The 20,691-nt window shown below is 45.9% G+C and overlaps 1 protein-coding gene across 3 annotated transcripts in view; it reads right to left on the bottom strand.

Annotated features, from left to right (window-relative positions):
* The window catches only part of PLD1 (phospholipase D1), a 215,730-nt gene that overhangs the window by 19,100 nt on the left and 175,939 nt on the right, over positions 1 to 20,691 (bottom strand). For all 3 annotated transcript variants that reach the window (XM_083177753.1, XM_083177752.1, XM_083177754.1), the window contains 6 exons: positions 19,600 to 19,718; positions 19,403 to 19,516; positions 6,562 to 6,672; positions 4,563 to 4,651; positions 2,926 to 3,039; positions 1,947 to 1,996 (listed from right to left, as the gene is read on the bottom strand). In XM_083177753.1, coding sequence (XP_083033879.1) covers positions 1,947 to 1,996; positions 2,926 to 3,039; positions 4,563 to 4,651; positions 6,562 to 6,672; positions 19,403 to 19,516; positions 19,600 to 19,718 — 597 coding nt within the window. The remainder of the gene's footprint in view (positions 1 to 1,946; positions 1,997 to 2,925; positions 3,040 to 4,562; positions 4,652 to 6,561; positions 6,673 to 19,402; positions 19,517 to 19,599; positions 19,719 to 20,691) is intronic.

Here is a 20,691-nt window from a genome sequence, read left to right as displayed (position 1 = left end):
ATTGAGCCCAAGAGTTTAGCAGTTTATGAGCTTAGGGTTATGTGTAGACCTTTACTCCTGCAGATGGTGGATTCTGGTAACAGCTTTTATTGTTTCACGGTTATCAGCTGATCGCCCATTTCCTTCCCAGCGTGCACGCATATGTAAATGACTTCAGAGTCACTTTTATATGCGTGCACCTTCCAGATCTTTTGATGGTCAGCGACCATCGAAATATGTGGGAGGTTCCCCCTGTCCTGCGAATGGATGTTACTGTGCAAAATCCATTTGCAAGCCCCTGCGAGTGAGTCGCCCTTGTGAATGGGTGGCACCAGCCAACCATTCACAAGGCGGGGTTTGGTGGAATCAACCAGAAAAACCCCCAGTAATCTGATAAAAAAAAAATCTAAAATTTTAATTCTTGAAGAGAAAATATTTAAAATAAAAGGAATTTATTTATTAAAACGTAACAACTATACAGGAATTTATGGAAAAAATACCAAAAATAAGCAAACAAAAAATGTTTGGAAAAACAAAAGAAAAGACTAAAGTAAAGCACTCAGCTTAAAAGAAATAAAATACACTTCCAAATGCAGTTTACAAAGGGCTGCTTGACTCTTTAAGTTACATAGAAACAAAAAAGAAAAAGTGCGCTAGACAAATTTACACATTAATTATATTAATTTATTTAAATATCAATCTCTGGCCAGTGTTAGCATAAATCATTTGAAATAAAAATTTATATATATATATATAATATAATTAGACGGTGCACTCAGAACTAGACATGGACAAACAACATTTAACTTAAAGGGTTCCAATATTATTAGTATAGGACAGGTGGATTAATAACCCTAGGGTCTGTCTTATTAGAAGTCCTTTGTTAGTAGTTTTTGATATTTGTTAAAAAGTCGGCGTTAGTACAGTCCCTTCAGGTGCTCTTTCATATATAATAGTCCATGTCTGGCCAGACTATTTTTTAGAAGGTTGTAGAAATACCGGCACTTGTTAGGTTCCCCGTCCTCTCCCAACTGCTGGTGCTTATCCAATAGGTATTGCAGCTATTTCTGGAGCACTCCTGACGGCCAGCAGGTATATGGGGGGAAAAAAACGGAAGGTGCAGTGATCGAATCCTGTGATTAACGCGTTTCCCTGCCTTTTGGTTACCCTCGGCGGCTTCCTCAGAACCAGTGGCGTTAACCACGGGATTCGATCACTGCACCATCCGTTTTTTTTTTCCATATACCTGCTGGCCGTCAGGAGTGCTCCAGAAATAGCTGCAATACCTATTGGATAAGCACCAATAGGACGGGGAACCTAACAAGTGCAGGTATTTCTACAACCTTCTAAAAAATAGTCTGGCCAGACATGGACTATTATATATGAAGTAGCACCTGAAGGGACTGTACTAACGCCGACTTTTTTAACAAATATCCAAAACTACTAACAAAGGACTTCTAATACGACAGACCCCAGGGTTATTAATCCACCTATACTAATAATATTGGGACCCTTTATGTTAAATGTTGTTTGTCCATGTCTAGTGCACCGTCTAATTATATTATATACATATACATATATATATATATAATTGCAAATGTTTTATGCTAACACTGGCCAGTGATTGATATTTAAATAAATTAATATAATTAATGTGTAAATTTGTCTAGCGCAGTTTTCTTTTTCTTTTTTTGTTTCTACAAAAAATGTTTGGCTTGGTTGGACCTGAGTTTCAAGCTGATTCACAAATGTAACCAACCTTGCTAAAAATAAAACCCCCATGTACAGTATTAGTATAAAAGAGTACCCCCTTTCAATGAAGTACCTATTCAATGTGGCCGTTTTCACTTTGTTAAAAAGACAAACCGGAATGGCGGAAAATAGTGTAAAACAGCCGCTAATTATATACTAGTTTTTGCAATTGGAACTTGAGGATAATAAATAAATAAAAAAAGAGGAAAACTCACTTTCTGCTTTCAGCTGTTCAATAATGGAATGTTCTCCTCTGCAAATGGTTCTAAAAGTGTGATGAGAGGGAATCAGATAAACAAACCAAAGTTACTATACAACCACAGTAATGAGAATGTAGTGATTTAGCATGCTCAATACGATTGTGCATAAATTCTGCAAGTCTACCATTTCATAAACTTGTTATTAGATGGAGGAAAAACAATCCACTGTCATTGGTTGCTTTATTTATTGTATTACCAGCTATTTATATAGAGCACACATATTCTGCAGCACTTACAGAGAATCTTTGGCCATTCACATCAGTCCCTGCCCCAGTTGAGCTTACAATTAATATTCCCTACCATATTTATTAAGTTTCTTATATTTCTGTACACACACACACACACACACACACACACACACACACACACAGACACACACACATTTACTCTAGGGTAATTGTTTGGGAGCCAATTAACCTACCACTAGGCAATAATGTTCACAATATCGTTTAGAAAGGGCTCAGAAATATCACTTAGTGTGAACAACCCATATCTTAACGATGCGCGTGCCCGAATGTTGTTACCGCACAAACATGTTTGGACGAGGGAGTCCTCATTAATGATGATGTTGCTGCACCCGCAGCATAAACGTCGCTCCCCCCCCCCCCCCCCCCGACCTTTTAATTCCTCATTACTGGCTGAAACAATACAAATTACTGTGTGTGCATATAACAGTGACAAGATTAAATTTTTGCTTTTGATACATTTTATATTCCCGTTTAGCCTATTTACCAGATGCTGTGCTTTGGCTCCCTCTAGTGTCCATTGTCATTCATACTTATAGCTAATCCAAATATCAGTAAATTAAATATTATGAGCTTCTGTGAGATAACCGGAGTAGAGCACAAATCTCCCTTTGGAAGCATATAAATTCCTACAGCCATGAAATCATTCTTGTCTGTAAGTGGTTTGTCCCCATGACGTGCCAGCTCACCTGTAGTTGAAGTGCATGACTGCCTGCAATGCACTTCCCCCTCCAGTTGAAATATCTCCTTCAAACCCGGGAAGCAGCGGAGTGATTACGTACACCCGATACCTCTTGTTTTCTCTATGGAATAGATGACAGTATAATTTTAGCTCCATGAGACTATCATTTTATAGCATCAACATAATATGGTCTTAATTTTTTTTTTTTTTTTGTATAACAATACTGCAAATTTAAAAAATAAAAATAAAAAAAACAACATGTTTTTAATGGCAGTGGTAATAATCTTTTCTAAGTGCCTAAGCTCTACAGCCTGGTCTCGTAGTCACTTTGGGCCTCATTCAGCGATGTTCACCGATGCAGTCACAGGTGCAATCCTGTATGCAGCCTGTACGCTTGGAAATGTATTGAGATAACCACCAGTGGCCTTGTAAATCCAAATATGCGGTCAGTCAGAAAGGGCAGACGTTTCTCAGAGTTTGGAAATAGGACAGTGTGGCATCTCAGTAGCGCACGCAGGGGGGGTTTCTGAGTACAAGGGCCGAAAGCTGAGGGTCCCCTCTTTCCATGGGTATAAGAATTGTAAAAATCGGCCCTTGGAAACCAGAGATAACTGACTTCAAAGCAGTGGTCCCCATCCAAGCCTGTTAATTGTTATTCCCAGTCAGATATTTCAGGTTCTGTCTGACTTAGAATTTTTCTGAAGGTATATTCCAAAAGCTGGGACTCTTCCCCTTTGAGGACTCTTCCCCTTTAGTAGCTTGTCTCTACTGTTCCCAGAGCCAGATATATCAGCCTTCCAGCAGCTGGTTACTGCTCCAGCTCCACACACCTGGTATGTAGTTTTATACACTCATTGGCAGATTGCTCTGCCTCCTGAACTCTGATCCCCTAGTCCCCAGTACCATTTGGTAGGTGGGATTCTCTAGTTTTTAATTCTATTACAAATTCTATTCCAAAAACTGGAGATATCTGCAGTCAAGCAAGCTGTCCTCCCACCAGAAAATTATGAATAATAAGACCACTCTACTATACACCCCTCCTCTGCATATTAAACATCCTCTACTAACCTGGAAGTTATGTATCAGGGCCCCTTCATTCAGCCCAATGCCCCCTTCACCCACCCCATCTCCCTCCATCTGTTCAGTAAAGTGGTAATTAGTGGAATTTGCTGATCCAGGCCCTACATGCTGAGCGGTTGATATAATACCCCCTACCAGCTGCAGGACATCAAAGCTTCCCCCACCCCTACCGCTGGAGGATCGGTAAGGGCCCCAATACATTGCTATGCCCAGGGGTCTACACTGCTGTTGACGCCTCTGTATGTATGTATGTATATGTATGTATTTATATATATATATTTATTATTATTATTATTATTTATATACATTTGGTCTATCTATAATACTTTAACTGACTCTGCATATACTGGGTCACCTAAGTGTCCATCTCCGTGCTTTGCTCCGCCCCTCTGGAAACCCCCTTCTGAAAATCCTGCGTTTGCCACTGCATCTGCATTCCCTTCTATTAGGTAATTACTCTGCAGAACCAATTCTTTTCAGAAAACTTTTATTGCATTTAAGATTTTGCTGGAGGGAATGTGCATAATGACTGTGAGATGTGAAAAACACATGGTTATCCGTCACCTGTGAGCTTTAATGATTCTCTGGGCAATCTTGTCTCCAATCTTGTTAAACACAACTTTATTGTCAGAACAACTGATGAAGAACTGGTTCTGGAACAAAGTCAAAGCAAAACGGTTTTACAGAGCAGCTGACATAACATAGGACATTGGTTACTGAGAAAGAGATACTATCTAGGTTCTCAGAATATTGCATATAAGTAAGCACCAGCCCCCCGTCAGCTCTGCATATTACCTTGTGCAGGCAAGCAGAGCTGTCTTCCAAGTCACATGGGAAGATGATGCATGCCCACAGGAGAGAGAAAGAGGGAGGATGTGCCCGATATGCTGGTGTCTGATCCGCCCAGCGGATGATATTTCATCTAGTGTGTACCTAGATTTAGATATACATCTTCTTCCACTTAATTCCTTTCTTCTAGGTATTTTACGCAACTGCCACTATTTACTTTACCCTTACTAGGGATCTATGTACTAAGAAGTTTGTAGTGGAAAAAAATTAACCCTTTGAGTGCCATCATTGCTGTGAGAGATCCTCAATATATCAGTTAAAAATACCAGCGCTGCTCACAGCGACTGTTCTTTTTTTTTTCTGGGTGTAATATTTAACCAAACTTCAATTCAGTGACCTGTCTGTATTTGTATTTATTTATACTAAAAGAACAGTCGCTGTGAGTGGTGCTAGAATTTTTAACTGATATATTGAGGATCTCTAACAGCAACGTTGGCACGTAAAAGGTTAAGACTATTCTCTGTATTTTTCACCATATTTCACACATCATATTTACAAGCATACAGATGGGGCCGGTTTTATCTTTGCTGGCGATCCGCCAGCAACACGGCGCTCCATCTGACTGAGACGCGCGTGCGTCCCCCCCACCGGGCGACCGAGGGCAGCACCGTCGGAAGGGGACCTCGTGCGCGCGTGTCCCCTTCTGGCATACAGATGGCGGCGGGGCAGGGGATGGCGATGGCGACGCCATCACCTGCAAAGATGAATCCCGCTACATCTGTATACTTGATGGAACAGACATTTATGTGTTACATAATTGATGCTTTCCAGGCTTGCTTACCCTACTGGAATGACCGGGAGGCTCCCGAAAATCGGGTGTCCCTCCAGGCTCCCCAGGAAGGTGGGCAAGTCTCCCGCATTGGCCACGCTGCCCCCCATACCCATCTTCCTCACTGTGCTAAATGCGGATTTTCACAGGTGCGCAAATCGCATCTTTTCGCATCAATTTAGCCCCTCCCACCATCTGCAGACCTGCGAATTGGCTCCTTTGCCTGCCATGTGGGCGGGGCTTGCAGATGTCCACCTCGCCCCGCCCCCCTGACATGCTGCTATCTTGTCTAAATGAAAAAATAAAAGTAGGTAAGTACTGTATGATGCTTTCCCTAGGACACAGGACAATGTGGTTGTTGTGTTTTTGTTACTTTCCTGTATAGTCTGCCACTGAAAGGTATAACTACAGATGCCACCATAGTCATGTATAAGATTAACATAATCACACAGCCATAGTGCACTTGTAATTTCTGCTATTGAAAACGTACTTTAAAAAATGACACTGATTCTGTTGATATATCACATTATGCAGGAAAATTTCTTGTATTTACAGTCCTGAATCCTCCGACGATTTCAGTGAGCAGCTGAGGATCTTTACATAAAATATAGTCTCTCCCTGTGCTGGGCTGCTTACTACAAAATTACTCGCTAATCATTTGTGAATTATGAATCAATGACTAACTACTTAACATACAGTCAGCTAGTGTAGGCCTCGTAAATCTCTACCATATTTCTTTGTCACTATTCACATGACCTAATAAAAATCTATTACGATGCATTCAGTCATACAGGGCTACCAGGAATAAGCTACATATATCTGTTAGCTTGCAGAATCCGCTGTGCTGACACATAAACCTAGGATGAAATGATAATGTAAGGACCCCTCCCCTGTCAATATAAAATGTCAGTAAAGATCTGCAGCACAACAAGCAAATGCTCCTACCTCAATGTAGATGTAGTGCTTGCTGTTTTCTATCACATGTACATAGGCATTGTGAATAGACTCTTCGTGGTACTTAATACCTGCTGACCAGTCTGCTGCAGACCGAAGCACCTAGGAATCGAAAACAAAACAGTAGGATTAGCAGGAAGTATACAGTGAATGTTCAAACAGGAAAACATTCCAAAACTTTGCAATACACTAATAAACACAAAGAGCTATCAGAGGTGTGTCCTGCATGACATAATGGGCCGTATTCTATGTGGCTAATGAGTAGGTTAAACGACTGGGATCGCCGAAAACAAGCCCTGTTTAACTCCCGCGCCGGCCGTTCACTCTATTCTACGTTCAGGGGGAATCCTCGCTGATTCCCCCAAACAGCGGGGCTCATGGCTAATGCAGGGAACCCGCTGCATTTAGCCGCGAGCCTCGCTGTTTAACGGCTGCACATACTGTTTCCCCATCGCTACGAAAACATAACGAGGGGGAAACGGCGTGTGCAGGGGTCAGTTAAATACTGACCCTATGAACTGTGACAGCAAGCAGTCAGCACTGCTTGCTGTCACAGCTCGCAAAAATAATTGAATACACCACTATGACACAGCCTGTACACTATTGTACATTACTTGAGTTATGAGATATATATATATATTGTAACAGGTTCACCATTCAGACAGGACACAGCAGGCAGTTTTCGGTACTTGTGCATGTATCTTGTTCGTCGGGAGGCTTGCCACCTAGCAACAGCTGGTGGGTTGGTGGCAAGCCTCCCGACTTTTCCTGGAGTAAGTAAAGTGGAAAGATTTTTTACTTACTTACCCCACAGCCGGGGGAGTGGGCTGGAGCCATCGGCAGTGCCTGTGCACGCATGACTCGCGCGTGCATATCTCCCGTGCACGGCTGAGACGGACGTCCTGCGCATGCGCGCATATTAATAAGGCGCATGCAAATGAGCTCTGTGGTGCACTCATGCTGGTCATGTGAGCGCACAGAGCATAGCAGGGGAAAGCACGCCCCCTGTCAGATTTTACCTCAGCGCTGAACATGGAGGACACAGTGTCTGTCTCTGCTACAGACACTCTCCCCTTCAGCCAGTGCTAGGAGCCTAAAACATAGGAAAAGGCTTCCTAGTGACTCTTCCTCATCTGAGGATATTATATTTAAAAGAAGAAGGCTGTTCAACCCTGTCAGGTCGGATGACAGCTGTGAGGTAGATAGTATACCTCATGACAGTCACTCACCCTCCAGCTCAATATTCCTACAAGGGAGGAAAAGTACTAGTAAAAGTAGATATGTGAGCAAAAGCTCCAAAAGAGAAGCCTGTTCAGGACGAATTGTCTCATTCCCAGGTATTGCCCGAAGTTGGAATACCTCAGCGGTACGTAACATGCCGCAGTCTCTTGCCCACGGCCGGCATACTTCTCGAGCGTCAGAAAGGCATAAGCGGTCTCAGGGCTCACGTAACGGGGTAAGTAAGCAACGTTCCCTAAGCCCAATTAATTCAGAGGAGGACGGTAGTCAGCCCTCAGTAGACTGGGAGTCTGAGGAAGTCTGAGGAAGTGACTAGAACCTCAGCATCCTCTAAGAGAGGTGAATATAGCAACCTGCAAATGGCCAGAGTGGCATTAGCAGGACTATCACCCCCTAATAAAATGTATTCATCTCACTGGGCTTTGCATGAGAAGTCAGAAGCTTTCAGAACATCTCTCGTTAAAGAGGATGAAATGGTTCTTCGTAACCATACAGGGATCCCAGATATCCCCGCCCTGTTCACTCCCGATATTGACCCAGCATTATTCAATGATTCAATTGAAGTTCTCAGACGCTGCTGGCCCTCTGCTATTTGTACTAAAGAAAGCAGAGAAAGAGGGAACCACTAGCAGTTCTGTAGACTCACTAGTGGCGTCCAAAGCAGCACTCCTTAAAGCAATTAGTAGGGCCACCCTAATGGTTGTAAAGAAAAGGGGAACCACCAGTGTTGCTAAAGCTGTTGTATCGGGAGGGTGTAGGACTCCCAAATGGTACAAATACAAGAGAAAATATAAGATACATCGCTAGGGTTTTGTCTGAAAATAATTTATTACAATACCTGAATGTATGTTAATATATAAGAAAAGATAAAAAAAGTAATATAAAAAAACATTTCATGTGAGAATTCTCATGAGATATAAAAAAAAATCAATGATGAATGGGTATGGATTTCCAGTTAGCATTAAATGTTGTGGAGAATTGATTTCTATGTTCAAATCAACACCAATCGGTATATAGTTACAATATATTATGGAAGTCCTTATTTGAAAGGAATTTTCAAAGTCCCGGAGATTTCCCAGTAGTGGATTCCCAGATATCACACAAGGTGAGGTGATAAGAGAATGCAGTCCTTAAGGTATAGCAATTACCTGGCTTGGTGGCTGCAAATTTTTGGGGATCCAACATGGTATTAGTAAAACTGGTACGGATAGAATGAAGTGCGCAATTCCAATAATTTTTTTTGAAGAAGGTGCGAGATGGAATGTTCTCCAAGAGTTTGCTGGAACAGGATACAGTGACTGTATCCTGTTCCTGTTATTTATATGACTTTTTTATCTTTTCTTACATACATTCAGATACTGTAATAAATTCTTTTCAGACAAAACCCTAGCGCTGTATCTTATATTTTCTCCACCCTAATGGTTGGGCAGACTTTCGAGTTTATATCAAACACTCCCGCTGGCTAGCTAGAGCAGGGCTATCTGACTTAGCACTCAATCCAGTGGAGGTTCCTAACCTCACAGATTCTGATTTATTCGGACCAGACTTTATTGACAAGGTCAAAATTCTTTATAAGGCACGCAAATCATTTGCGGATCTGAAGAGCAACCAGCCTTCCAAGCGGCCCTTTCGTCAGGAGGGTCGTTTTGCTGCAGCCAGCAGTTCAGCCCGAGACTACCAAGACTATAGAGGCTCCTCCCGGGGTCAGAGAGGAGGCTTCTCCAGGGCCCGAAACTCCAGAGGTGCCGCACCTTCACCCTCTTACTCCAGAAGAGACAGAGGAAACGGTAAGTGTAACAGAGACACAGCCGCACCTTGGCCTCTCTCAAGCTGTAGATCAGTGGGGAGAGATTACCACAGACAGGTGGTTATTAAAAATGATGAAAAAGGATAGTCTCTCCTGCTATTAAGGTTCCCTCGCCAGAGAATCCCTTGCTCAATAAACGCCAGTCCTCTCTTAGACATTGTCTTGACTACGGCGTTGTCTCAGGGCAAGATAGAAATGGCAGACACCTCAAGGACGGGTTGGACGAGTAACCTCTTCCCTGTAAGAAAGCAAGACGGTTCTAACAGACAAGTTCTAAATATCAAATCCCTGAAATATAAAGACCTCGCACATTCAGAATGGAAGGTCTAGCAGAAGTACCTTTCCTTTTGAACCAGAACGACTATTGTATAAAAATAGACCTCAAGGAGGCCTTCTACACAATCCATGTACACCCAAATCACAGAAGGTTTCTGAGATTTCTCTGGAACGATGTCCTTTACCAATGGACGGTGATGGTCTTCAGTTTATCCAACACCCCGTACACTTTTACACGACTCATGAAGGCTGTATTGACACACCTTCGTCAGAAACAAATTTGATGTATAATCTACTTAGATGACCTCCTAGTAGTCCACTCAAAACAAGAGACACTACTCTCTTAGCAAGACACAATAGTATCCCTCTTGCACAACCTAGGCTTCTCGATAAACTATACCGTCGACTACATTCCTGGGGTTCGTAATAGATTCCCGTTCTTTCTCTATCGCAGTCCCTTCAGAGAAGTGGACAGAGATCCAAACCTTTGTGTCCCACATTAGAGATCGTCGGCTCAGCATGAAAGACCTTGCAAAAATCATCCCACCTGCAGCCATGCTGTTGAGAGTACTGCACAAGATCAAGGCAGACAGGGAGAAAATCCTGGTATATCCCGTCTGGCAATCCAGAATTTGGTTCCCATTAGTCAGTCAATAACGGAAGGGCCCCAAGATTCCCCTAGAGCTATTGGGAGAGTGCTTCCAGAGTACCAAAGACTTGCTTCAACAACGTATATGTCATCAGGATACAAACATTACATAAAAGTAATAAAGGGTACTGGTGTAGTTTGGCGGCGCCCATCGCATCGCATACCATAAGGCATGCGATGGTATGCGATGCAATGCGATATCGCGCGATATTGTACAATGCCATACAATGCGACCACCGAGCCCGAAGCGTGGCGAGCACAGCGAGCCCCGCAAGGGGACGCGGATACCTTCACAGGTATGTTGTTGCCCAAATCCAGTTCCTAGTTCAGGTATCTGGGTATGGGTGAGTCTGTGCCGGGGCAAGACTGGCGGGGGCAGATACAGTACGTTGGTGGGTGGTGAGCGTCTGTGCTGGGTGGCATACAGACATTAACTCCCTAGAAGAAGGCCCCTGGGCCGAAACGCGTCGGAGACATTTGAGACACTCAGCCAGCAATCACTCACTTTCCTTCAAGTCTCCTCCGCATCTCGGAGTCGAGCGCAGGGAGCTCCGTTGGTTTGGTGTGCTCCCGGCGGAGGAGATCACGCAAGATCGCCCGACCCGGAAGTAACACCAGCCAGCGTAGAAGCACCGTGGAACGAGAGCTGCAGGAGCCGCCCGGAGCTCCCCAGCACAAGAAGCAAGCCACCGGCGACGAGGGACCCAGACGCGCGTGTGCACCACCCGAGGTAAGGGACACCATCCTCCGGTGCCACCCAGCACAGACGCTCACCACCCACCAACGTACTGTATCTGCCCCCGCCAGTCTTGCCCCGGCACAGACTCACCCATACCCAGATACCTGAACTAGGAACTGGATTTGGGCAACAACACCCCTCACTGTTAACAACGGTCCTGACCTCCCCACCTACTGACTGAACCCCACAATTTAGCAGACTAACGACCGTCCAACAAGTATACCACCTTAAACTGACGGAGTTAGAGAGCCTTGGGGGGAACACTTCAGCAGAGAACTGGGATAGGCCAGCCCTGACCTCTAACAGCAGACCATCAACAGTCACAGCATTGTGACTAACACTTGGAGCATATACCCTCCATCACAATCGTGCTAGACAATTTTCTGCATATTTCTGACACATATCAGCAATTTTATGTGCACTTAAATAAAGGTTTTTTTAAAACCAACTACATCTCTCAGTCCATCATTGACCTAGGGGTGGAGCGCAGAAAGTTGTACTTTATTGCCTATCTCCGCAGACTGATCATCTGCATTTTCTCAGCAGCTAACCCCGCACAAACGCACTTGGTGTGCAGATTCACAACCTACCTCTATCATTACATAAAAGTAAGCTCATTTTATACTCCAGGAGAGGTGAAGAGATGGCTTCATCCCTGTGCGTCGCTGGATGGACAGGCGACGCACGGGGATGACGCCATCTCTACACCACTCCTGGGGTATAAGGTGAGCTCACTTTTATGTAATGTTTGTATCCTGATTACATTTTCGTTGTGAAAATGAAACGTTGATAGACTACAGTCTTTGTTTGAGTATTGTTTTTGGCGGACCCGAGTGACACTTTTCTGGTAATATATATATATATACATATCACTGCCACTGTATAAATCAATGCCTTGGAGTGTGCCCGCTTACTTAAGCAGCATAGCCCCTCTCTTCTGTGAATAGTCTATTCACTGCTGCTCTGCTAAACAGAGGACTGAGTAGCAGGGAAGACTTCTAACTGCTCCCCCACCACTGGATCTCGTGACTGTCCCATGAAAATCAGGACAGTTGGGATGTATGCTGAAAGGTGTATCCTGCCAAACAAGTGCTGTTCTGCTGCATCCTGCAAACATACAAAGGTGTTTTCAATGATGGTCTTTGGTTTATATAATGAAGTCACTTTGAAGCATAGTAAAGGTCCATACACACTGGGGGATTATGCCCAGTGATGATCGCTATCATCGCTGGGGGGATAGCCGCTCAGTGCATACACAGGCAAGTCTACAAAATAGGGAAATACACCCTAGTATTAGTAGGTATTACCAGCAGATGAGCGGCTTATAGGACAGCTTTGCATAGCGCTGCACTATACAAAACCGTCCTCCGCCTGCTAACTGCACCGAGCAGGGGGCAGATGGCTTTACATAGCGCAGCGTCCTCAAAGCCGCTCATCTGCTGGTAATACCTACTAATACTAGGGTGTATTTCCCTATTTTGTAGACTTGCCTTGGCCAGGGCCTGAAGTCCAGATGTATCAAACTTCAAAAAGTGATAAAGTGGAGCGTGATAAACAACCAGTCAATCAGCTCCTGCCTCTAATTTTTCAAAACCAGCCTGTAACATGACAGGTAGGAGCTGATTGGCTGGCTGTTTATCACTCTCCATTGTATCACTTTTTGAAGCTTGATACATCTGGCCCTTAGTATTGAGACACCGATTTCCTGTTCCCAGCAGACTAAAAACTCTGGGCATCCTGCGTAACCTGATTTTTTGCAGTGATTCACTGCTTGCTGGAGGTGTCCACTAACACAATTAGCCTACTAAAGCATTAAGATAGGTATACACAGCAGCTTCTCTGAATCAGGCCCTTAGTTACTATTAAGCATTTCCTTCTGGTGACATAAATCTGATATGTAAAATAAAAATACATCCATTGCATAACATTGTCAGAGTAAAGCATACAATACATCCCACTAGTCAGCAGGGGGAGCTTTGCGCGTGTGCTTAGCACAACATAAGATTTACAGCACACCATTACAGGTATTCCAATTGTAGACAGATCGCTATCTGGAGACAGCAGTGTCCTGGTACAAGTAGAATACTTGTAGATCCCTATCAATGCCTCATCTACAGAACAGGTCAGCCGGGTCTGCTGTATTCCATATCATCATTCAAGATAATGCAAATTCCTGTTCATATGCTGTGTCTTGAGCTATGTTGCTCTTACGTAAGAACACTGTTATGACAGTGGCCAACTTATTTTACTGCACATAATATAAGAAAGAAGAATGAGAAAGCTGCACATAATCAGGGCCGTCTTTCCCATTGGGCACGATGGGCAGCTGCCCAGGGGCCCAATGATTCTAGGGACCCAACCCAATGGGAAAGACGCACGGCGGCAGGCAGTGGGGAGCAGGGAACCGGACAGCGCGCGCGAGGGGGGGGCAGAGATCCGGGCAGTAGATGGGTAGATGGGGCAGGGTAGCGTGGAGCGGTAGCTGACAGCTTGTACTGTAGCGCTATTGGCAGGGCGGGAAGCGCTGCTGAATGTGAAAACACTGGGCAGATGCTGATTGGAGAGAATTAAGTATTTTCAAATGCAGCAGCGCTTCTCACACTGGCAAATAGTGCTAGAACAAGCTGTTAGCCGCTGCTCTGCTCCGCGCTGCTGCAGGAGGTTCGCTGAGGGTGATGGAGGGGGTCGGCTCCCCACCAGGGTCCATACGCCGGGGACCGTGGATTAGTCAGCAAGCCAGCCAGCTCACTCACCTCACCTGTGGGTGCGCTGCTGACACTTACCCGGAGGTGTGTAGAGAGCGGCTGCAGGGCATCCCCCTCTCCCCCCCACTGCCGGGGAAGTGACAAACCGCTGGCAGGGGGGCGGCTGGCCGGACAGGGATCCCCCGGGTGGCTCCGGTTCAATGGTGCTGCTAGGCGAGGTGATCAACCCGTCCGTAGCAACATGAGGATGAAATTCGCCGTCCTCATCAGGCTCATCCAGGTCGGGAATATCGTGAAGACCATGCTCAACTTGGTAAGGAGATCACCCGGCGGGACAGGTTGCCCATATCCTCCCACCCCCCTGCACCCAGCACTTCCTATGCACTTCCCTGCTGCTTGCAGTGCAGGGCCATCTCAACATCAATTAGGGCCAAGTGAATTATTTTGCCATGGGGCCTTCACTGATGTTGAGACGGCCCTGCACATAATACTGCAATGCATGGCAGTCAGTAAGTCAAACACGGAGTAAACATGGACAATACTCCATGCACACAGGAAAATTAAGTCTATTAATAATAATGTAAATCTCATCCAGTCTGAATCTTTGCCATATGCTCTATTTATAGTACCTTAAAGTTATAGCACAGGCAACATGTTTATTTGGAACTTTAGACTCCTTTGTAAAACATCAGCAAACATTTGTCTGTTTCACAGCCAGACAACAGAACTCAGCGGAATTTCCAAATGGAGAAAGGAGCTTGAGCAATGGACGTTGTAGTGTTATATTTTATTTCTAAAGCAGATGCACATTCTGTAATAAGGGGACATGGTATGCCGTATATAAAAGGATATTTACTATTTCATTAGCATTAAAAAACATTCACGAGTATTTGCTTATATAAATACTAATAACATCAAACAAAAAGAAAATGATCTAAATACCATGACCTTGGGACAAGCTAAAGCAGTGGCGTAACTATAAATTGTGCAGACAGCAGACCGTTTTTGAGGATGCTAGAGGAGGCCGCCGCCTCCTCAAGATTCCTCAAAAAGTGTCTGCTATAAGGGGGCGGACATTTGGTGTGGGCTATTTTTCATTAACAGGAGCCTGCAGGGAGGAGAGCTGGGACTGCAGACATGTAGATCTGCGGGTCCCAGCGGCAGAGGCGGCGGCTAGCAGAGGGGTAAGGTTGGTCCCGGGCCCTTTCAGCAGTGCAGTGCATCGAAAGACACCCGACGTCCACACTTACTCAGCGCCTCCCCGCGACTGCGGGGTCATTGTTACGACACTGAGCTAAAGCCAGAATATACATTACTTACAGTATATACTCCTTCCGTTCTAAGCAGCACTATGCTGTATCCAGTGCAACATTACATACAGCTTTTTTATTATGATTCTCTTAGACAGGCTTAAGTCATCTCACTACTTTATATACACTGAGACAGAGGGGAAAAACTTTGTAGGATGAAGCTGGTACAGTGAATAATAAAGAGAAATAACGTAAGTCACAGTGGCAGCGATGTGTCTTGCTGCCTAGCGATAGTAATAAACACAGCCCTGACTCCAGACATTTTGGCATTGCTTATAAAAGCAAGTTTTACTCTTCCCCCAAATTCTGCTAGAAGGGAGGACAATATTTAACTATAATATTTTCTGGCAACCGGCATTAAACCAGTACAAGGCTAGAGTCCTCCTTCCATCTGCTCAGGTCTCTCCCTCTGTCTCCAAGCACTGTGTTTTTTTGCTAACGAGTCTTCTCTATGTGGAGGAGATACCCACTGATCTACAGTATGTCTGGGAAACTTCTCCCTGCACTGGATCACTGGATGGCAGCCCAGAGCTGCCTGTCCCCCGGCATCCACAATAATTAGTAATTGCTTTACTTTGATTTGGTGTAATAGGATATGGGTACTATAAGGCATGGACTATTATGTGATTTAGTGGTGCCGAGGGAGGGGGCAGAGGGTATTAATTACCCTGGCACGGGTATAATGGAGGGGCCCAGTGGTGCCCCTGTAACTTGGCAGCAGCAGTTGCAACAGCTCTTTTCAATCCAGCATATACTGCTGTGTGCTGGGCTGCAGTGTGGCCTGAGAGCTGCTTGAAGTGCTATTTTCTGTATTATAGACTATTTGTGCATGGCCACGCCTCCACAATTAGGCCACACCCCCTGACATGTACCTGGGCCCGGCCGGGCTCTCTACTGCCCTGATGTGAATTATTGTACTATGTGTATCTGTGTACTATAATAGTACGTGGATGTAAATGACTGCACTATGGGCCTGATTCTGGCTCAGTAAAGCTGTAGCTTATTGTGCGCCAGAGAGGCCGCCCCGCCACAGTCACATTCCCTTTGCATGCCGCTGCAGGTGATATCATTTCATGGTCACCGAGCGTCAAATGATTTCTCCAGCCTTCATAATAAGTCAGTCTGAGCTGATGGTGGTCATAAACCAGTAACAGGAAATATATATCACTAGGTGATTCATCGCGCCCTACGGGCGCTCTTCACACCGTCGTAAGGGGCTGCGCCCCCTTAATTTGTGAACGTTTGTATGTGAGAAATATGGTTAGAATTGTATGAAAGATGCCCTGTATTGCAACTTAGGTGTCCGCGAATCGCGGGAGGGGGGGTCGCGGAGGGTGCCGCGAATTGCAGGAGGGGGGGGTCGCGGGGGGTGCCGCGAATTGCAGGAGGGGGGGTTGTGGGGGGGGTGGATGCTGCGAATCACGGGAGGGGAGGGATTGCAGAGAATCGCGAAAGGGGGGTCGCGGGGTGGGTTGCCGCAAATCGCGGGAGGGGGGTTACGGGGGCGGGGTTGCGGCGAATCATGGTAGGGGGGGGTCGCGGGGGGTGTGCCGTGAATCGCGGGAGGGGGGTCACGGGGTGGGGTGCCGAGAATCGCGGGGGGGTGTGTGTGTGCCGTGAATCGCGGGAGTGGGGGTTGCGGGGGGGGGGGGGGTGTGACGCGAATCACCACAAGAAAAAATCAACACAGAAAGGTCAACACATGTAAATGTTGACATAAGTGTGGCACTTCATTGGTGTCCATGTCGACACATGAGAATGAATATGAAAAGATTCAAAAAATGAGAAAAAAAAACTTCAAAAACTCATGTCAACCTTTTTCATTGTCGACCATATCCATGTCAGTGTTTTCTATGTGCAATTTAATTCTGGAGCTGCCGCGAATCACGGGGGGTGCCGCGAAATGCGGGAGGGGGGGGTCGCGGGGTTGGGTGCCGCGAATCGCGGGAGGGCGGGGTTCACAGGGGTTTGGGTGGGGGGTTGCCGCTAATTGCGGGAGGGGGGGGGGTCGCGAATCGCCGGAGGGGGGTTGCGGGGGGTGTGACGCGAATCGCCACAAGAAAAAAATCAACACAGAAAGGTCAACACATGTAAATGTTGACATAAGTGTGCCACTTCATTGGTGTCCATGTCGACACATGACAATGAATATTAAAAATTTAAAAAAATTAAAAATAAATCTTCAAAAACTCATGTCAACCTTTTTCATTGTCGACCATAGCCATGTCAGTGTTTTGCATGTGCCATTTAATCCTGGGGCTGCTGCGAATTGCGGGGGGGGGGGTGCCGCGAATCGCGGGAGGGGGTCGCAGGGGGGGTGCCGCCAATCGTGCAAGGGGGGGTCGCGGGGGGGTTTCTTTTTGCCGCGAATCGCGGGAGGGGGGTCGCAGGGGGGGTGCCGCCAATCGTGCAAGGGGGGGTCGCGGGGGGGGTTCTTTTTGCCGCGAATCGCGGGAGGGAGGTCACGGGGGGGTGTTTTTTCCGCGAATCGGGGGGGGGGGTCACGGGGGAGGGTTTGCCGCGATTCGTGGGAGGGGGGGGTCACGGGGTGGTGGTTATGCCGCGAATTGCGGGAGGGGTCGTGGGGGGGTTCTTTTTGCAGCGAATCGCGGGAGGGGGGGTCGCGGGTGTGTTTTTGCTGCGAATCGCGGTAGGGGGGGTTGCGGGGGACCAGGTGTTTTTGCCGCGAATCGCGGGAGGGGGGGGGGAGGTTTTGCCGCAAATCGCGGGAGGGGGGCGCTCACCTGGTGGCTGTGGAGTAGCAGTGCTGGGCAACATGGGAAGGCAGTGGGTGTCTGGCACTGTCTGTGGGCTCACTGGGCTGGTTCTCTGTCACATACCTCCCAACATCACCCTCTCCAGGAGGGACACAATGCTCTGTTTCTAGACTTCCCCTTAATGTATGATTGCCATCACCTGTTTTAAACAGGTTAATTTCTCAGAAAGGTGTTCAGCACAGATGAAGGCAATCACACATTAAGAGGAAAGTCCAGGAACAGAGCGTTATAGACACAGACACCCACTTTGAGTGACAGATGTAGCCAAATATATAGGAGATGTGGCCAAAGCATCCAAAAAACCTTGTGTCTAGCATTTTTCTGCTGACCATTGTCATGTTGACCTTTTGACTGTGTATCCGCCGATCTGTCATGTGTTGGCCTTTTGTACCTATCAACCTAATGTACGTTGACCACTTGGGCTCGACCTACTGATTGTAGAACTTACCATTGTCGACCTTCAATAACACCTCCCCTCCCCCACACACACATCTATGCATGGGTTTATTAAGTCATATAGGGCCAGATGCACTAAGCTGCAAAAGTGATCAAATGGAGAGTGATAAACAACCAGCCAATCAGCTCTTACCTGCCAAGTTGCAGACTGTGTTTGAAAAATGTCAGGCAGGAGCTGATTGGTTGGTTGTTTATCACTCTCCATTTTATCACTTTTGAAGCTTAGTGCATCTGGCCCATAGTAAGAATCGGTGGTGATATGAGCACCCACACACATTGTAAAAGTTGTCACTTCTGTGTGCAATGTTGCTGGCCTGTGCTCTCCCTGCAGGACTTGTCCGCTGTTATCTCTGCACCAAGCAATCTGGACCCGAAAGTGTTAAAAAAGTAGCACCATCCATATTAGACAGCAAACTGCCAATGTAGCTCTTTAGGGTGAAGGTTCCGAAAGATTACTAATGAATTCTTATTATCTTTTGATCTACAGGGAGCAGAGTATTTAGTGCTGTGGAACATATCACTGTTATAAAGCCAGAATACCAGATGTCAGAAGGAGCGCTACTTCTTTTAATAATGCTCCCATGCTAGTGATCCATCTGCCAGTTTCCAGTCATTACCACACCTTAAACACACTGTAAAATGAGTGCACAAAGGATGATTCAAGAGGATGTATCACAATTTCCCCCAACTCCCTGACAAAGTGAAACATTATTTCTTCATATTTCCTCCTCTGTGGAAAGCTGCTTACGTAACTGCCACATAGAACCAGGAAGGGACAGGCAGAAATGCAGTAATGCTTTTACACCCTGCTGATGACTTTCTGCAGCTGATGTGTTAGTGTGTGTAGTGGGAAGGGACACCACACCTACTGTACCTGTGCACTGGCATGGACTGATCCAGGAACCTGGTAGGGTAACTCCTTGGCTGTCTTGTGCGTCTTTGGCAGCAGGAACGGATATGAAAGAGAACGGTACTTGGGCTTCATGATCTAAAACAGAAGATCAAATAACCGAAGTAATAAGGCAAACATTCTAATAGCAGAAGACACTGGAAAACCAGTGAAACACACACCTTTGTGAAATTCCAGCGCTGAATAAAATGCCGTGCAACATCACGTGCTGCTCTGCCATGTACTACAGAAGAAATGTCGTGCCAGGGCATCCTGGGAGTTTGGTACCTGTCAATGAAGTCTAAACAGAGAGGTGATATGAAAGTGACATATCGTACCCGCATACAGAATACAATGTAGGACAGACAGGAAATCCTCTTCTGACCACAGCAGACAAAAATGTAAGAGCCTGTGAGTTGTGGCCAGTGCATCTCCCATTCTGTACATTCTGACCCAAATCAGGTGCCAGCATCATAAAAAATATGAAAAGACAATTTAAACCAGATAGATACCAAAAACATTTGTTATCCGTATGATAGGTGTATCCTTTTATATTCTTAAACATGTTTGTTAAAACATCTAAAATATAAATGAATGTAATCTGGCCTTTAGTGGCTCTGGATACATAGGGCCTGATTCAGAACTGATTTCTGCTGTGCAAATTTGAAGAGTGCTGCGATCATATAGCCAACAGAGATAAAACCCACCCTGTGCAAGTTTGCAAATGACCTGCGACAATATCGCTGATCATCGGCCAGCTGCAAATCCATGCACAACTCACACACCATCAAATGATTTTCCCAGTCTGTGGGGCGCATTTATCAAGATCACATTTACAATGCGATCTGGGTGGAATATTACCGCCCAGGATCGCATTGTGAAATGCGATCATATCACTGGGATGTATCATCTGGCAGGGTGCAGGGACAGGGCTCCGAAAGGAGCCTGTCCCTGCGATACCCAGAGCCGGAAGCCAGGGGGGTCTGCGCATGCACGGTTACGCCCTGACCCCCCCGCGACCCCACTGACCACAGTGCGATATGTAGCCATAGGCTACAATGGGCTATCACCGTATCAGAATGGCGATAGCCCAGGGGTGCGATGCCGGGCTGCCCGATGTTGATACATCGGGCAGCTTCGCATCCCCCATAGAAACCTATGGGGGATGTGGTTGGCGGCGCTGCAGGGGGGATCGCAGCGGGGATCAGAGATTCCTGCTGCGGTCCCCCTTTAATACATTTCAGTGATACATATTATTTGCGGTTAACACCCGA

The sequence above is a fragment of the Crinia signifera genome, chromosome 3 (assembly GCF_055691185.1).
Source record: "Crinia signifera chromosome 3, ASM5569118v1, whole genome shotgun sequence".
In the NCBI taxonomy this organism is placed as follows: domain Eukaryota; kingdom Metazoa; phylum Chordata; class Amphibia; order Anura; family Myobatrachidae; genus Crinia; species Crinia signifera.
The sequence above is the reverse complement of the archived record's forward strand: the minus strand, read 5'-3'. Positions and strand labels throughout refer to the sequence as shown.